Raw genomic sequence first — 15440 nt, 5'->3', positions numbered from 1 at the left:
CAAATGGAGCTTGCAGCCAACATTTAAGACAAAATTTATGGGTAAGATCCTTGGAAATCTACCACCAATCCGACATTAATGAACTAAATTTGGGGGGAACGGTCGGATTTGAATTCAAAATGCCCTATAAATTACAGGTGGAAGCCCAATGAAAAACACTTGGCATTTTGAGAATTGAGTTGTTGAGCTCTCAGGCGCACATGAACCGCGAAAACTTCAAAGATTTTCTAGCAAGCTCAGTATTTGAGACGTTGCCAAAGGAGACACAGGGATTGTTGCATAGCATCATGTCAACGCCCACAGAAGCTATGAGTTCTGAAGCAGTGACAGCCGAGGGGGTTGTGCCGAAAGTTGTTAGGGAAGTAGAGGGAGCTGCTCCAGAGGTTGCAGAAGTATTAACTGAAGTTCCCAAATCACCATGGACACCTAGACCAAAGTCGACCCCAACCAATGAGAGTGTGAAGGATAAGAAGGGAAAGCAAGCTGCGATACTGGTGCGCGCGTCGCCTAGACGAAACCCACGGAAGGACAAGCCCACTGCACAGGAAAAGGGAAAAGCCATTAACCAGGAGCCGAAGGAGGAAGAAATTGAGGACATCCCGATGGATGATGAGGATTTGGGGGTAGAAGTGGAGAAAGTTGAAGTCCAAGGTTCTTACCTTATCACTAGGTTGCTCGAGTACATCCCTCTGTGCAAGGGAAAGAACAAGGTGCCAAAGGAAATTGATGAGAGCAAGGTTGCCTTGCACACCCCTCTGCTGTCAGACGAGATTGTCTTTGAAGGACCACGCTTGGGGCAGGTTCCTCTATTGAAACTAGAAGATTGGGACTTAGCTGACCATGAGAAGTTCCCACACTTGGCAACAGAACAACTCATGCACCGCGTTGTTGACAAAACCACTGGGATGACTGCATTGGAACTGTGGATGTGGCTCAGGGGAGTAAACAAGGCTGATCTGCTCAACTTGCTATGGGTGTCGCACTACAATCGCACCCCCATTAGAGTATTGGTCATCAAGCAGCTATTATGCTTAGTGCACGATGGGTGTCTGTGGCTGGAGGAGGTGATACCCATCACCGAAAGATTGATCCATAAGATCACGCAGCTGCCCTACACAAGGGAAAATCTAGCCATGATGTTTGGCGGAAAAGGTGGTGAGCAGGCCCTCGCGGAGGCCATGAAGGAGAAATTCAAGCTCGTGAAGACGTTGCGATGCTATGCCATCTCGAGTATCTGCGACCCTGCGGTCAAGGTGGCTACGCAAATTTTGGCAGGAAAGGTTATGAGGAAGTGTCGCCCAGATGAAGCGCCGGCACCAGTTGTTGCTCTTATAGCCCAATGCATCCAGTTTAATTCAGCGTATTATCTCTGCGTTGAGTTCCTTGTGAACTTCCGCGAGGCACAGGAGCTCAGCAAGACCTTCCACTATGCGTGGCTCTTGTTGTCTATTGTGTTGGTAGCCTGGGAGCTGCTAGAAGATAGTCAATTCCCCTCAGTCATGCTGAACCTTCCAAAAGCAGCGAAGTACGCTTCACTGTGGGTGACCAAGGATGCTCAGCGCATCAAGGATAGCAAGATCTTCTGGATCTTGATGGAAATGAACATCCGCATGGCTATCAATCGCAAACCGTGATTTTCGCCTACTTTTTCTACCAAACTGTAGGGGTATGCGAAGTTCAAGGAAGATTTTCCCCACATATCGATCAGGGCACGGAAGGACCCTGAGAAGACATGGTATGACATTCCTTACTTGGCAATGGACGATGCGATTGATGCAATTCTTGATCGCTCGCCAGTAGAGTGGCACACTACCTTAGACTTGACGGTGGGGTCGAGCAAGTCTGTCGCGCAACACAAAAACGAGGAGGCCAAGCTCAAAATGGCGTAGCTGGCTGAGAAAAGGAAGAAGGAGGCTGCTGACAAGGTCCAGGTGGAGCACGATGCCACCCAGTAGACGGAAAAATAGCCAGGTGAAACAGAGTGTGGCTCTGACAAAGGCGCGAGGTCGCCTTCACCCGAAACAAAGGAAGAAACGGATGAGCAAACAGAGTAGCATGGGGCAGACCCACAAACGACGTCGGACAGCATCAAGCATCCAAGAAAACAAGAAAAAGTGGGGTCAAGGAAGAAATACAAGGCCAATAAGGCTTCGCTGGACCCAATCACCCTCATAGAGGAAGATTTGCATGACATTGGAGACACGGTGTGGGATGTCACATAAAGGCACTACAATAGTTCAAGCAGCAGCAGTAGCTACTATTGGGGGCCATCCAAACAGGTCTGCAGGAGCTGTAGACCCGTGCATCATAGGCTGGTATGGTATCCACCAACCTCGCTATCGGTACTTCAGAAGCTGTCGAGATGCCGCGTGCGAAGGTCTCCCGAGCGATAGTGCTGCCAGATGGAGCACTAACCACAGAAAATGAAGATGACAGACCCACTGTTAGCACCCTCAAGGGAGTGGGGTTGAACTTGGCAGTGCCCCCTGGTGAGGCGCTCCACCTATTGCAGGATGGAGTGATCGCGGAGCTAAGGGCCCGTGAACACTGCGCTTTGCAGGTGATCAGTGAGAAGAAGATTAATAATGAACAGATGGCCCTGCAGCAAGACACCACCCTCACTTCCATGGTAGAACTTACTAACACAAATATGCACATGATTAAGGGCATGAGGGAAGCTTACCAAATGGTCCCCGAATTGGCCATTTCTGAGGAGGCGGAGGCATATGAACAAGTCTACAAGGTTGCTACAGGGGTGCGCGATGCTCGCACAGAGTTGGCTAAGGTTCAGCTGGAGCTGAACCTACAGATTGGAGATTTACATTTGAAGGCCCAGCCTTCAACTCCACCAGAAGTAAAGGAGCAGCGTGAAACCGTTGTCACCGAGGTGATAATGGCGGTAGACAGTGCAGTAGCAGACTACACACGGTTGTTTGAATAGTCGTTCGAGGTCCTGACGAGTCTGTAGGAGGACCCTAATGTACAGCGGCTAGAGACAGAAGCGTGAGAACTGTAGCAGCACTATGACGAAGTAAAAGGTACAATGCACACCTGTTGTGGGGCAAAGTGCCCATGCGGGACGACCCTATCCACCTAAGGTGTGATAGTGCCTTAGCAACAAACAGAAACAACTATTCTAGTATTCTTCCTTTATGAATTAAGAATAAAGAGAGATGGGATGGACTAACCGGTGTCTTCCGTTTGTCCTTTGATCCGGTTTCTCTTCTCTTTGAGAGCTCCCAGCTACTTGCCTTCTCGCTCGCCCAGCTTCACCAAGTTCCTGCAAGATCACAAGAGGGGAAAACTACACAAAGACATAGATTCATATTCATAACTAGTTCAAGATTAGATATAAACTAAACATACTAATGCAATCATGCATCAAAGACACATCAGCATGTAGGAGAAACTCAAATAGTTTTATTGATGAAATAACAAGGTTCAGGAGGAGATACAACCATGAGAGTTCCAATCCAGCATCTACCTCCCAGCAGATGAAATCCCTTCTTCACCTCCCTTCAAAGCATAAAGCACCCAATGATCTCAATCTCAAACCAACAGTAATTCTTTGCAATATCAAAATTCCAGCCTCTGGATCCCATGGATGAGAGATCCATATATAGATGTTTGGAGAGGGGATGAGTCAGCTTGTGATCTGACTAGTGTCCTCTCTCTCTGTCAGTTCTTACTTCCACTTGGAGACTGAGAGCCTCTTACTCATCACTTAGTCGAACTCAGTGAGGCAAGTGTCATGGAGGAAGATTCTGGAAGCTTCCATAGTCTTTACACCTCGCACAAGGGCCCTGCCATTTGTCATTTCCCGCTCAGTGCACCCTGGTAGTGCATTTGGGTGCGTTGCAACGCACCTAGCTAGTGTACTGGGGTGCTTTGCAACGCAGGTGGCCAGTGGAGCCACTGAAATGATCCTGATTTGACTTGTTTTTGAGCATTTTCTGGTGGAGAACTTCTGTGAATTGCTGTGGTTTGTTGGCCTTGTTCCTCTAGGGGTAGGAACAACATATTTAAGGACTTTGGATTCCTTGGTTTATGGACATTTCATGCTCAGAGTTGTAAGGCACAAAAATGTCTATAACAGTTGCCCCCTAAAGTATGAGGCCGTTTATCGGGTGAAATGCTTTATTAGGAGGATCCGAAGTTCTTTCAATGCTGGGAGGAGACCTGTAATAAGATACAATACAATACATTATTTTCATACTTTTTCATGATCTAGCTGAGGCGGGCATTCCCATGCTCAGCTTTATAAATTCATTTTCATGTACATATGACAGACAATCGTCTGATGATAGACTGATGATTCTGATAGAGCCATCATCCTTTTGGCAAGATGATTATCTGTGCTGCAAAGCTGTACATTTCCATGTCTTTATTTTCCTGAATATATATCGCAGCCCGGATGGATGAAACTAGATCCGGGGTCTTCAATCTCGTCCGATCTTCACTCTAAGTACAAGTCGATCCATGTGAGAATTGCTTTGAAGTCGAACATGGAAAGACATCGCTTGATTACCAGTCAATGATGTAAACTGTTAACAAGCGCGAGAGGAATCACCGATAATGATGATGACCCTCAAGGTACTGCAGTACAATTCACGTGGTGTGAATAGAGGACTTGGCGTCGAACACCACGCAAAATCTTTCGGTCGAAGGTCATTGATGTATACCTGTCGCCGGAAGTGAGAAACTTGCCATTGAGGCATGCAAGCTTCAAAGTACTAAAGGGGGTGTCCCTAGATCAACTTCTTGGATAATGAGCTGATGTCGACAAGAAGCGATCCGTCAAAGGAGGGCCTTGATGAATCCCACATCAATGACACGGAACGGAGCAAATGATTTTGATGGAGGTGAAAACGATCTGATGATGTATGATTCAGGGTGGCGGTCATGAAAGAGTATAATGTATGGTAGTGGATTGGACACAGGTGACTTCTCTGAACGACTTCTCTTGAACATATGGCGACACTTATGCGATGGATTGGTAGCATTTACCCCAAGTATGGATGGTATGGCGAGACCATGGTGATGTGACCGGTGAATGAAACAACCCAACCCGATTGTGGTACGGAGGAGAAGTGTCATGTTCAAGAGCGACTTGCTACCAATAAGGTTTCTTTGAGTTTCTCCCAATTTTTCCCCAGTCATTGCTGACCAGTACCTCTTTATTTTTGTCAAGCTTGAGGAGGATAACATATGCTTGTTCTATAATTTGCCCTTGGGGCAAACCCATCGCTATGTTTTAACGAGCCTAGCGATAGTGTAACTCGTTCTCGTCTAAAGACAAGTTTGTCGCTATTTAATGCTTTTAACGAGTCTAGCGACAAAGATAACTCGGTCCTTTTCATTTTTAGAGAGTCTGAAAAGGTACGTAAAGTTAACTCCAAAAGTCCTTTTTCGTCATCTAATCCCTTAAGTCCGAAAAAGTATAAAACAATACAGAAGGGATGAATTTTCGATATCTTTAACGAGCCGAACAAAACAAGCGCTCGATCTTTTTGTGCAATAATCCCTCAGGTCCAAAAAGATTAAAATCTAGAGGAGGGATAGCACTTCCGGTCACTTTAACGAGCTGGAAGGCCAAAACTCGACAATCTTTTCATTTTTTATGAGTCAGATGAAAAGAGCTTAAAGGAGACTCGTCTTTTGAGGAACGAGTGATAAAATGGGTAGCAGCTGATTCCAGGGAAGGATTGGAATTTCCAAATCACAGCAGTGTCACAAGGATGGCTAGTGAAATCACTCTTCGCAGCTGTTCCTCAAAATGGGTAAACAATCATATGGAGGTGAATGATCGGCCAATGGAAAAGTGGAGGTGATGGGCAAACACGACCAAGGCTTTAATGGCTGATAATGGTGCATTCACGGTGGTTATTTACCGGGGTAGTTCATTTTTTAACGAGCTTAAACGCGGATTGAAACATTTGCTCGATCTTATGTTTATTTTTTAACGAGCATGAACTATGTGCTAAAACTGCTCGGATCTTGCGTTTATTTTTTAACGAGCATGAACTGTGTGCTAAAACTGCTCGAATCTTGCGTTTATTTTTTAACGAGCATGAACTGTGTGCTAAAACTGCTCGATTATCCAGTCATATGATAAGAATGTCTCATTGAAGATTCTATTTTTTATGGAGCTTCATCTTACAAAGCTTTGCCCCTGGATCCTTTCTTTATGCAAGCTCGGAAACGACTAATCCTACGAGTTTAAAGGGTTAGCCTACAGGTTTAAAGGGAGGACCTAAAAATTTAAAAAATAAATAGCCGCCCCTTGCTTGCACTCCAAAAGGTTTGCATGCCCCCAGGTATAAAATATGATTTCAAGGTTACCTCTACTTTATCCGCCAAAACATTTGTTCCAGCAGGAAAGGCCTACCTCTTTCAGGTTACCAAAGATTGCTCTATTCGCGGCCACGAATAAAACACTTCCTCGGCGATGTTTACCGAGATAAACAAAGGTGAGTGACATCGTCTTGCCAAACACATAACTTTGACAAGAGAATCTTATTCTAGAATAACCCCTCTTCCTAGACGGACGGGGTACAGACTAGTCATATTCTCCCGTGAAAACCTACCCTATACCCTGGAATAAAATAATTGAATGAAATGGTGAATAATGATCTTCAATGTGTAGATTACATGAAAAAATTAGCAGTACCTGATGATGAAAGTGAAAAGAATGATATGAAAGACAAAGATGAATGCATTGAAACCATTTTTCAACAATGGAGTCCATAAGAGATGAGATTATGTTATTCAGAAATATGGTAGAAAGAAAGTCAGGAATGTAAAGCGCAAGAAGAAGAGAAAAGAAGACAATTTAAAGATGTAATGTTGTGGGAGCAATCCATGGTTGAACGAATATTTGCATATGAAGGTGTAGTAGAGAAGATCAAATTGTGTTTCAACAAAAATTCAAGAAAAGTCCAAGAAAAATTACAGCAGCAGCAATAACAAGTAAAGAAATATGGAGCCTACAACAAGAACGCCAACAGAGAATGAAGCAATTTTGAAGATTTACAATTTGGAAGAAGAGAAAGAAAATGAAAAATTGTGAAAGTCTTGAGTCATTGTAAGCCTAGCTGAGACATAGACCAGCAGGCATGTTTGGGTGATGATTGAGTCAATTTCTATTGTGAGGAATAATTGAGTCATGTTTAAGTTATGTTAAGTCATACTGTCATAATTAAGGGGGGTGTTAGAAATTGTAATTACTCCGGCATGCCAGAGTTGGCTAAAATTAGAGAGTGAGTTAACTGAGCATTGAGTCAAGTCGTGCGATGGATAAAAAGTTCAATGCAATCCATATTTAGAGTGTGAGTTAACTGAGTTAAGTGTGTGTATATGTCAAGTTATTTTAGGCGAGTCGCTAGTCGAAAAAGTTTAAATACCCTTCATAGAATTCATTATAAAAAGTATATATACAATTAAAAGATATTTTATTTTTATTTTAAAAATCCCAAACACCAAGAAAATCACACATTACAGTCAACTGAATAAGTAAGATCGATGAAACCTGCAACATGCATGTATTCGAAATTTAGATGTAGATGGAAACATAAGTGGCCATGCATTCCGTGGAGCCGCGGAAGCGGTTCTTTATTTTAGCTTACTAGTAGAGTGCACGGCCCATGATAACGGATAGCTTACTCATAACAGCAGGGATACATTGGTAAGATGTCCTTCAAGGAGGAGAAACTTTCAGTGATCTGCTTTGGTCCTTGAATAATGTGATCGTCTGTGGTGCCAGGAGCAAAATTAATAAGAGCATAGGTGTCACCCTTAAATATATAAGCCTCATTTGTTCGAGAAGAAAAAAACGCTGCATCCAGTCCATTCTCGAAAATCGTACCTTTAAGACTGTAATAACGGTCAATAATCTTTTTGGGTCCTTGAATTATGTAATCGGGAATTATGTAATCATCTGTTGTGCCGGGTGCGAAATTGATACGGGCGTATTGATCACCTCTGAATAGATAGGCCTCATTTTCGGAGGAAGAGGTGAAGGCCGCATCAATACCCTTTGCAAAAATAGTATCTTTCAAGGAGTAGAAGCTATCAGTGATGAGCTCGGGTCCTTGAATAATGTAGCCCTCATCAAAGTTGATAAGTGCGCAGATATTACTCCTGAAAATATAGGCCTCATTTTTTCCGGAAGCAGTAAAGGCGGCGTCAATACCACTTGCAAAAATAGTATCTTTTAGGTAGGGAAAGTCATCGCCAATAGTCTGGGGTCCCTTGATAATGTAGTCATTGGTGGTGCCCGGAGCATGGTTGATTAGCAGGTACCGGTCGGTGATGAACAGGTATACCTCTTCTTTGTCGCTGAAGTTAAATGCACTCTCGATGTGGTGTCCCACCTTGCAAATGTCTTCCACACTTTCTCCACTTTCTCTTGGAGGGTGATCTCTAAATTCTTCTCCGGCCCTGGGATAACAAGGATTTCTTATAGGGACACGCCGGTTTGGATTCGGGTAAAAGTTCGCATTATAGTGAATTATATTGTTCACTGGTTCGCGACGCGGGAATCGCTCGCCAGGCCTTACTCCAAATCTATATTCCCGTGCTGTTCGAATATACTGAGGGCTGATACCACCTGGAAATGAAATTTCCTGCTGGTTTCGATAGTGATATCGGTATCGCAGGGTTAGCTCCGCGTCGATGCCCCCAGGGGCATATATCTTATACCGATAAAGGATGCAATCTTGCCCGACCATTGGTTGCCAACGTGTTGACCTCGTTGTGCTCACAAAAACTGAAGGTTCCGCACGTATTTCGTCTGCCGGCATCCCTCCAAGGTTGACAAAGCGCTCAAGGTTGTAGTAATCTTCCAAATGTTCAGGGTCATTTGGAAGCCGCAGCCGAAATCCTGTCCGAAAAATCACATCATAGGGACGCGAATCCCACCGATACACTGCCTCTATAACATCCTGGTTGTCGTCAGGGTTCCGATATTGAATCCTGGTTGGTGTATTGTACAACTTTACCCCAGTTATTATTGGTGATAGTTGGTTAAGGACATCCAGCGCGGAAGCCGGCTGGGGGATCGCAGCTGCCACTTCGCGAAATGGTGAATCAGGTGGCAACGCCATACTCCACACTAATCCAGCTGAGCAATTGGTCTCGTTCCGCTAGCGCAATACCTGTCCACCAAAAACAGGTCTATATAGTCAAAATCCACGGTAAAAGTGAAGCAAAAAGAGAACATATTAATTCTTAGGTTATGCAGTCAAGAATTAAGAACATAATAATTCTTAGGTTATGCAATCAAGAATTAAGAACATATTAATTCTTAGGTTATGCAATCAAGAATTAAGAACATATTAATTCTTAGGTTATGCAATCAATTAATATGTTCTCTTTTTGCTTCACTTTTACCATGGATTTTGACTATGTAGACCTGTTTTTGGTGGACAGGTATTGCGCTAGCGGAACGAGACCAATTGCTCAGCTGGATTAGTGTGGAGTATGGCGTTGCCACCTGATTCAACATTTCGCGGAGTAGCAGCTGCGATCCCCCAGCCGGCTTCCGCGCTGGATGTCCTTAACCAACTATCACCAATAATAACTGGGGTAAAGTTGTACAATACACCAACCAGGATTCAATATCGGAACCCTGACGACAACCAGGATGTTATAGAGGCAGTGTATCGGTCGGATTCGCGTCCCTATGATGTGATTTTTCGGACAGGATTTCGGCCGCGGCTTCCAAATGATCCTGAACATTTGGAAAATTACTACAACCTTGAGCGCTTTGTCAACCTTGGAGGGATGCCGGCAGACGAAATACGTGCGGAACCTTCAGTTTTTGTGAGCACAACGAGGTCAACACGTTGGCAACCAATGGTCGGGCGAGATTGCATCCTTTATCGGTATGAGATATATGCCCCTGGGGGCATCGACGCGGAGCTAACCCTGCGATACCGATATCACTATCGAAACCAGCAGGAAATTTCCTTTCCAGGTGGCATCAGCCCTCAGTATATTCGAACAGCACGGGAATATAGATTTGGAGTAAGGCCTGGCGAGCGATTCCCGCATCGCGAACCAGTGAACAATATAATTCACTATAATGCGAACTTTTACCCGAATCCAAACCGGCGTGTCCCTATAAGAAATCCTTGTTATCCCAGGGCCGGAGAAGAATTTAGAGATCACCCTCCAAGAGAAAGTGGAGAAAGTGTGGAAGACATTTGCAAGGTGGGACACCACATCGAGAGTGCATTTAACTTCAGCGACAAAGAAGAGGTATACCTGTTCATCACCGACCGGTACCTGCTAATCAACCATGCTCCGGGCACCACCAATGACTACATTATCAAGGGACCCCAGACTATTGGCGATGACTTTCCCTACCTAAAAGATACTATTTTTGCAAGTGGTATTGACGCCGCCTTTACTGCTTCCGGAAAAAATGAGGCCTATATTTTCAGGAGTAATATCTGCGCACTTATCAACTTTGATGAGGGCTACATTATTCAAGGACCCGAGCTCATCACTGATAGCTTCTACTCCTTGAAAGATACTATTTTTGCAAAGGGTATTGATGCGGCCTTCACCTCTTCCTCTGAAAATGAGGCCTATCTATTCAGAGGTGATCAATACGCCCGTATCAATTTCGCACCCGGCACAACAGATGATTACATAATTCCCGATTACATAATTCAAGGACCCAAAAAGATTATTGACCGTTTTTACAGTCTTAAAGGTACGATTTTCGAGAATGGACTGGATGCAGCGTTTTCTTCTTCTCGAACAAATGAGGCTTATATATTTAAGGGTGACACCTATGCTCTTATTAATTTTGCTCCTGGCACCACAGACGATCACATTATTCAAGGACCAAAGCAGATCACTGAAAGTTTCTCCTCCTTGAAGGACATCTTACCAATGTATCCCTACTCTTATGAGTAAGCTATCCGTTATCATGGGCCGTGCACTCTACTAGTAAGCTAAAATAAAGAACCGCTTCCGCGGCTCCACGGAATGCATGGCCACTTATGTTTCCATCTACATCTAAATTTCGAATACATGCATGTTGCAGGTTTCATCGATCTTACTTATTCAGTTGACAGTAATGTGTGATTTTCTTGGTGTTTGGGATTTTTAAAATAAAAATAAAATATCTTTTAATTATATATATACTTTTTATAATGAATTCTATGAAGGGTATTTAAACTTTTTCGACTAGCGACTCGCCTAAAATAACTTGACATATACACACACTTAACTCAGTTAACTCACACTCTAAATATGGATTGCACTGAACTTTTTATCCATCGCACGACTTGACTCAATGCTCAGTTAACTCACTCTCTAATTTTAGCCAACTCTGGCATGCCAGAGTAATTACAATTTCTAACACCCCCCTTAATTATGACAGTATGACTTAACATAACTCAAACATGACTCAATTATTCCTCACAATAGAAATTGACTCAATCATCACCCAAACATGCCTGCTGGTCTATGTCTCAGCTAGGCTTACAATGACTCAAGACTTTCACAATTTTTCATTTTCTTTCTCTTCTTCCAAATTGTAAATCTTCATTGCTTCATTCTCTGTTGGCGTTCTTGTTGTAGGCTCCATATTTCTTTACTTGTTATTGCTGCTGCTGTAATTTTTCTTGGACTTTTCTTGAATTTGTGTTGAAACACAATTTGATCTTCTCTACTACACCTTCATCTGAAAATATTCGTTCAACCATGGATTGCTCCCACAACATTACATCTTTAAATTGTCTTCTTTTCTCTTCTTCTTGCGCTTTACATTCCTGACTTTCTTTCTACCATATTTCTGAATAACATAATCTCATCTCTTATGGACTCCATTGTTGAAAAATGGTTTCAATGCATTCATCTTTGTCTTTCATATCATTCTTTTCACTTTCATCATCAGGTACTGCTAATTTTTTCATGTAATCTACACATTGAAGATCATTATTCACCATTTCATTCAATTATTTTATTCCAGCTGTTGCCTTAAGACTCACTTCAATTTGTTCTATTGGTTTTTGAATCCATTCTTCAATGAGCTTCAAATCTGCATCAAATTTATTAAGAACCTTGTTTTCAACTTTTTCGACCATGCTATTCTGAACACATGCATATTAAAAAACAATGTAAAATCCATCAACTACGGTTGGTTGCACCAATTCACTTCTCACTTTGTATTCATCATCCACATTTGTTTTGTCACAGTGGGATTCACCATCATCTGCATCATGAACATTACAATGGATTCCTTGAGCATTAACCAATACTTGAGGATTACTTGTGTTCAATTAACCAATACAGTCACATACATCCGCGCATCACATGAACATTGTAAATTAAACCCAAAACGCAATATAACCAGATGCATTAACAAGAAATAAATACACATAATTCGTAGAATACTTCTCTTTATTGATATCTTCTGATTACTACAGATTCTATCCACCCTACGCACACAGATGCAAGGGTTTGCGCACTCAGCTGCAGACTTCCACCCTAGTCCTCTGCGCACTCAGCTGCAGAGCCTCTATCTACGCTAAGACCCTAAACACTTAGACTTCTCTCCCAAAACTCTTATTCTTTGTTATCCATTCTTACTTCTGACTCGCTACTCCAAAACTACTTAGAGCTTACTTACTTAGTTCCTTTTTATATAATCCCATGGTCTGCGGACCATCGGTGGATCTTTACAGCCGACTTTACATTTTACAAAATAAGGGCAGATAACCCTTTATGACTCTTGATACCTTCGCACTCCGCGACCACAAAATGTGGAGACTTTACAACTTTATTACAAAATTGTCCCAAAACATGGGATTTTAGCCCCAAAACCGTCTTTGGGAGAACCCGTTCCCAACAGGCCCCCAACACAAACTTGGCGACTCGTCCTCGAATCACTTTGCGGGCGCGGAGATCTTGGCGAGAAGACCTCCCATCTCGACCTGTATGACGACTGTTATCACCCCAAGAAACTCACCTAGGTTGTAACTCAGTGATGCTCGAGAACATTACAATTTCAACAAAATAGTTGGATAAATGATGAATGAATGAAACAAATGCTGCATATTCAAGCCAGATAACCACTTCTACTATGATTGACCCCAGACATGGGTGAACACCCCCAGGCTACAAGGCTTTTAACCACCAACTACTCACAACTTGAGGATAAGGTGATAATGGAGAAAACTGACCACACCAGCAAATGCACAGGACCCTGTGATGGCCGGCTGCAACCAGTTAAAAGGTCTGTAAATCTAGTTTCTAATACACAGACAGGATGACAGCTATCTATGCATTAGACAACAGAAACATGCATACATGTTCAATGATACAGCTAAATCCTAACACAGAGGTGGGATGACAGCCCCTCTAATGCTAAACATTAACAGAACATGAATCAATGCAAACAGGCACAGCCTGGAACAAGAAAGAGAAGTGGAAAGTGAGCAATTAACAGCAAAAGAAGCTTGCATTAGCTGGAAATGAAGACCAGACGCTACAGGTTACAAAGTAGTTACAGTCTCCAGAAGTTGAACCTTACAACAGAGTCACCTTCATCTAACACTCATCAATCCATCTACATCTGTTTTTTCAGTATATATGGTGTCTCATTACACAATCTCCCTGTTAGTTATGCGTGGAGGAGCCCATAAATGGCCACCAACCACATTTACATTCAGAAATGGGGCTGCTGATACAAATCTAGTTGTGCTGTAAATGGATTTGACCCCTCTGGTGCTCTGCAATCCTCCTTTGAGCAGGTGGCGTGAAATAGAAAAGGAACCATAACCATTGAATGCTCTGATCAGATAAGCGGTGTCCTGCTTCCTCTTCGGCCATATTGTAGATTAATTGCAGCAGCTGAACATTAAAAATGGCTCCATTATGACTGTGCTGTTTCAAAACAGTGAAACGTTGCCCACTATGCGTGGCTCTTGTTGTCTATTGTGTTGGTAGCCTGGGAGCTGCTAGAAGATAGTCAATTCCCCTCAGTCATGCTGGACCTTCCAAAAGCAGCGAAGTACGCTTCACTGTGGGTGACCAAGGATGCTCAGCGCATCAAGGATAGCAAGATCTTCTGGATCTTGATGGAAATGAACATCCGCATGGCTATCAATCGCAAACCGTGATTTTCGCCTACTTTTTCTACCAAACTGTAGGGGTATGTGAAGTTCAAGGAAGATTTTCCCCACAGATCGATCAGGGCACGGAAGGACCCTGAGAAGACATGGTATGACATTCCTTACTTGGCAATGGACAATGCGATTGATGCAATTCTTGATCGCTCGCCGGTAGAGTGGCACACTACCTTAGACTTGACGGTGGGGTCGAGCAAGTCTGTCGCGCAACACAAAAACGAGGAGGCCAAGCTCAAAATGGCGTAGCTGGCTGAGAAAAGGAAGAAGGAGGCTGCTGACAAGGTCCAGGTGGAGCACGATGCCACCCAGTAGACGGAAAAATAGCCAGGTGAAACAGAGTGTGGCTCTGACAAAGGCGCGAGGTCGCCTTCACCCGAAACAAAGGAAGAAACGGATGAGCAAACATAGTAGCATGGGGCAGACCCACAAACGACGTCGGACAGGATCAAGCATCCAAGAAAACAAGAAAAAGTGGGGTCAAGGAATAAATCCAAGGCCAATAAGGCTTCGCTGGACCCAATCACCCTCATAGAGGGAGATTTGCATGACATTGGAGACTCGGTGTGGGATGTCACATAAAGGCACTACAATAGTTCAAGCAGCAGCAGTAGCTACTATTGGGGGCCATCCAAACAGGTCTGCAGGAGCTGTAGACCCGTGCATCATAGGCTAGTACGGTATCCACCAACCTTGCTATCGGTACTTCAGAAGCTGTCGAGATGCCGCATGCGAAGGTCTCCCGAGCGATAGTGCTGCCAGATGGAGCACTAACCACAGAAAATGAAGATGACAGACCCACTGTTAGCACCCTCAAGGGAGTGGGGTTGAACTTGGCAGTGCCCCCTGGTGAGGTGCTCCACCTATTGCAGGATGGAGTGATCGCGGAGCTAAGGGCCCGTGAACACTGCGCTTTGCAGGTGATCAGTGAGAAGAAGATTAATAATGAACAGATGGCCCTGCAGCAAGACACCACCCTCACTTCCATGATAGAACTTACTAACACAAATATGCACATGATTAAGGGCATGAGGGAAGCTTACCAAATGGTCCCCGAATTGAACATTTCTGAGGAGGCGGAGGCATATGAACAAGTCTACAAGTTTGCTACAGGGGTGCGCGATGCTCGCACAGAGTTGGCTAAGGTTCAGCTGGAGCTGAACCTACAGATTGGAGATTTACATTTGAAGGCCCAGCCTTCAACTCCGCCAGAAGTAAAGGAGCAGCGTGAAACTGTTGTCACAGAGGTGATAATGGCGGTAGACAGTGCAGTAGCAGACTACACACGGTTGTTTG

The 15440-nt window shown here is 43.8% G+C and overlaps 2 protein-coding genes across 2 annotated transcripts; one reads left to right on the top strand and one right to left on the bottom strand.

Annotated features, from left to right (window-relative positions):
* Positions 1-7658: 7658 nt before the first annotated feature.
* LOC149169070 (uncharacterized) lies at positions 7659-9104 on the bottom strand. Its single transcript, XM_089425065.1, has one exon. It carries the CDS (start codon positions 9102-9104, stop codon positions 7659-7661), a length of 1446 nt encoding a protein of 481 aa, XP_089281191.1.
* A 376-nt stretch (positions 9105-9480) lies between these two features.
* LOC149169069 (uncharacterized) lies at positions 9481-10926 on the top strand. The gene has a single exon (XM_089425064.1). The coding sequence runs from the start codon at positions 9481-9483 to the stop codon at positions 10924-10926; it is 1446 nt and encodes a 481-aa protein (XP_089281190.1).
* The last annotated feature ends 4514 nt before the right edge of the window (positions 10927-15440 follow it).

Source organism: Pinus tabuliformis, chromosome 4_2 (genome assembly GCF_031772625.1).
Source record: "Pinus tabuliformis cultivar Carrire ecotype Pingquan chromosome 4_2, CPIR1, whole genome shotgun sequence".
NCBI classification, from domain to species: Eukaryota; Viridiplantae; Streptophyta; class Pinopsida; order Pinales; family Pinaceae; genus Pinus; species Pinus tabuliformis.
Note: the sequence above shows the minus strand (reverse complement) of the source record. Positions and strands in the feature narration are given on the sequence as shown.

Excerpts from the sequence above, each read along its gene's own strand:
- LOC149169069 (XM_089425064.1), top strand. The coding sequence starts at position 9,481 with ATGGCGTTGCCACCTGATTCAACATTTCGCGGAGTAGCAGCTGCGATC.
- LOC149169070 (XM_089425065.1), bottom strand. The coding sequence starts at position 9,104 with ATGGCGTTGCCACCTGATTCACCATTTCGCGAAGTGGCAGCTGCGATC.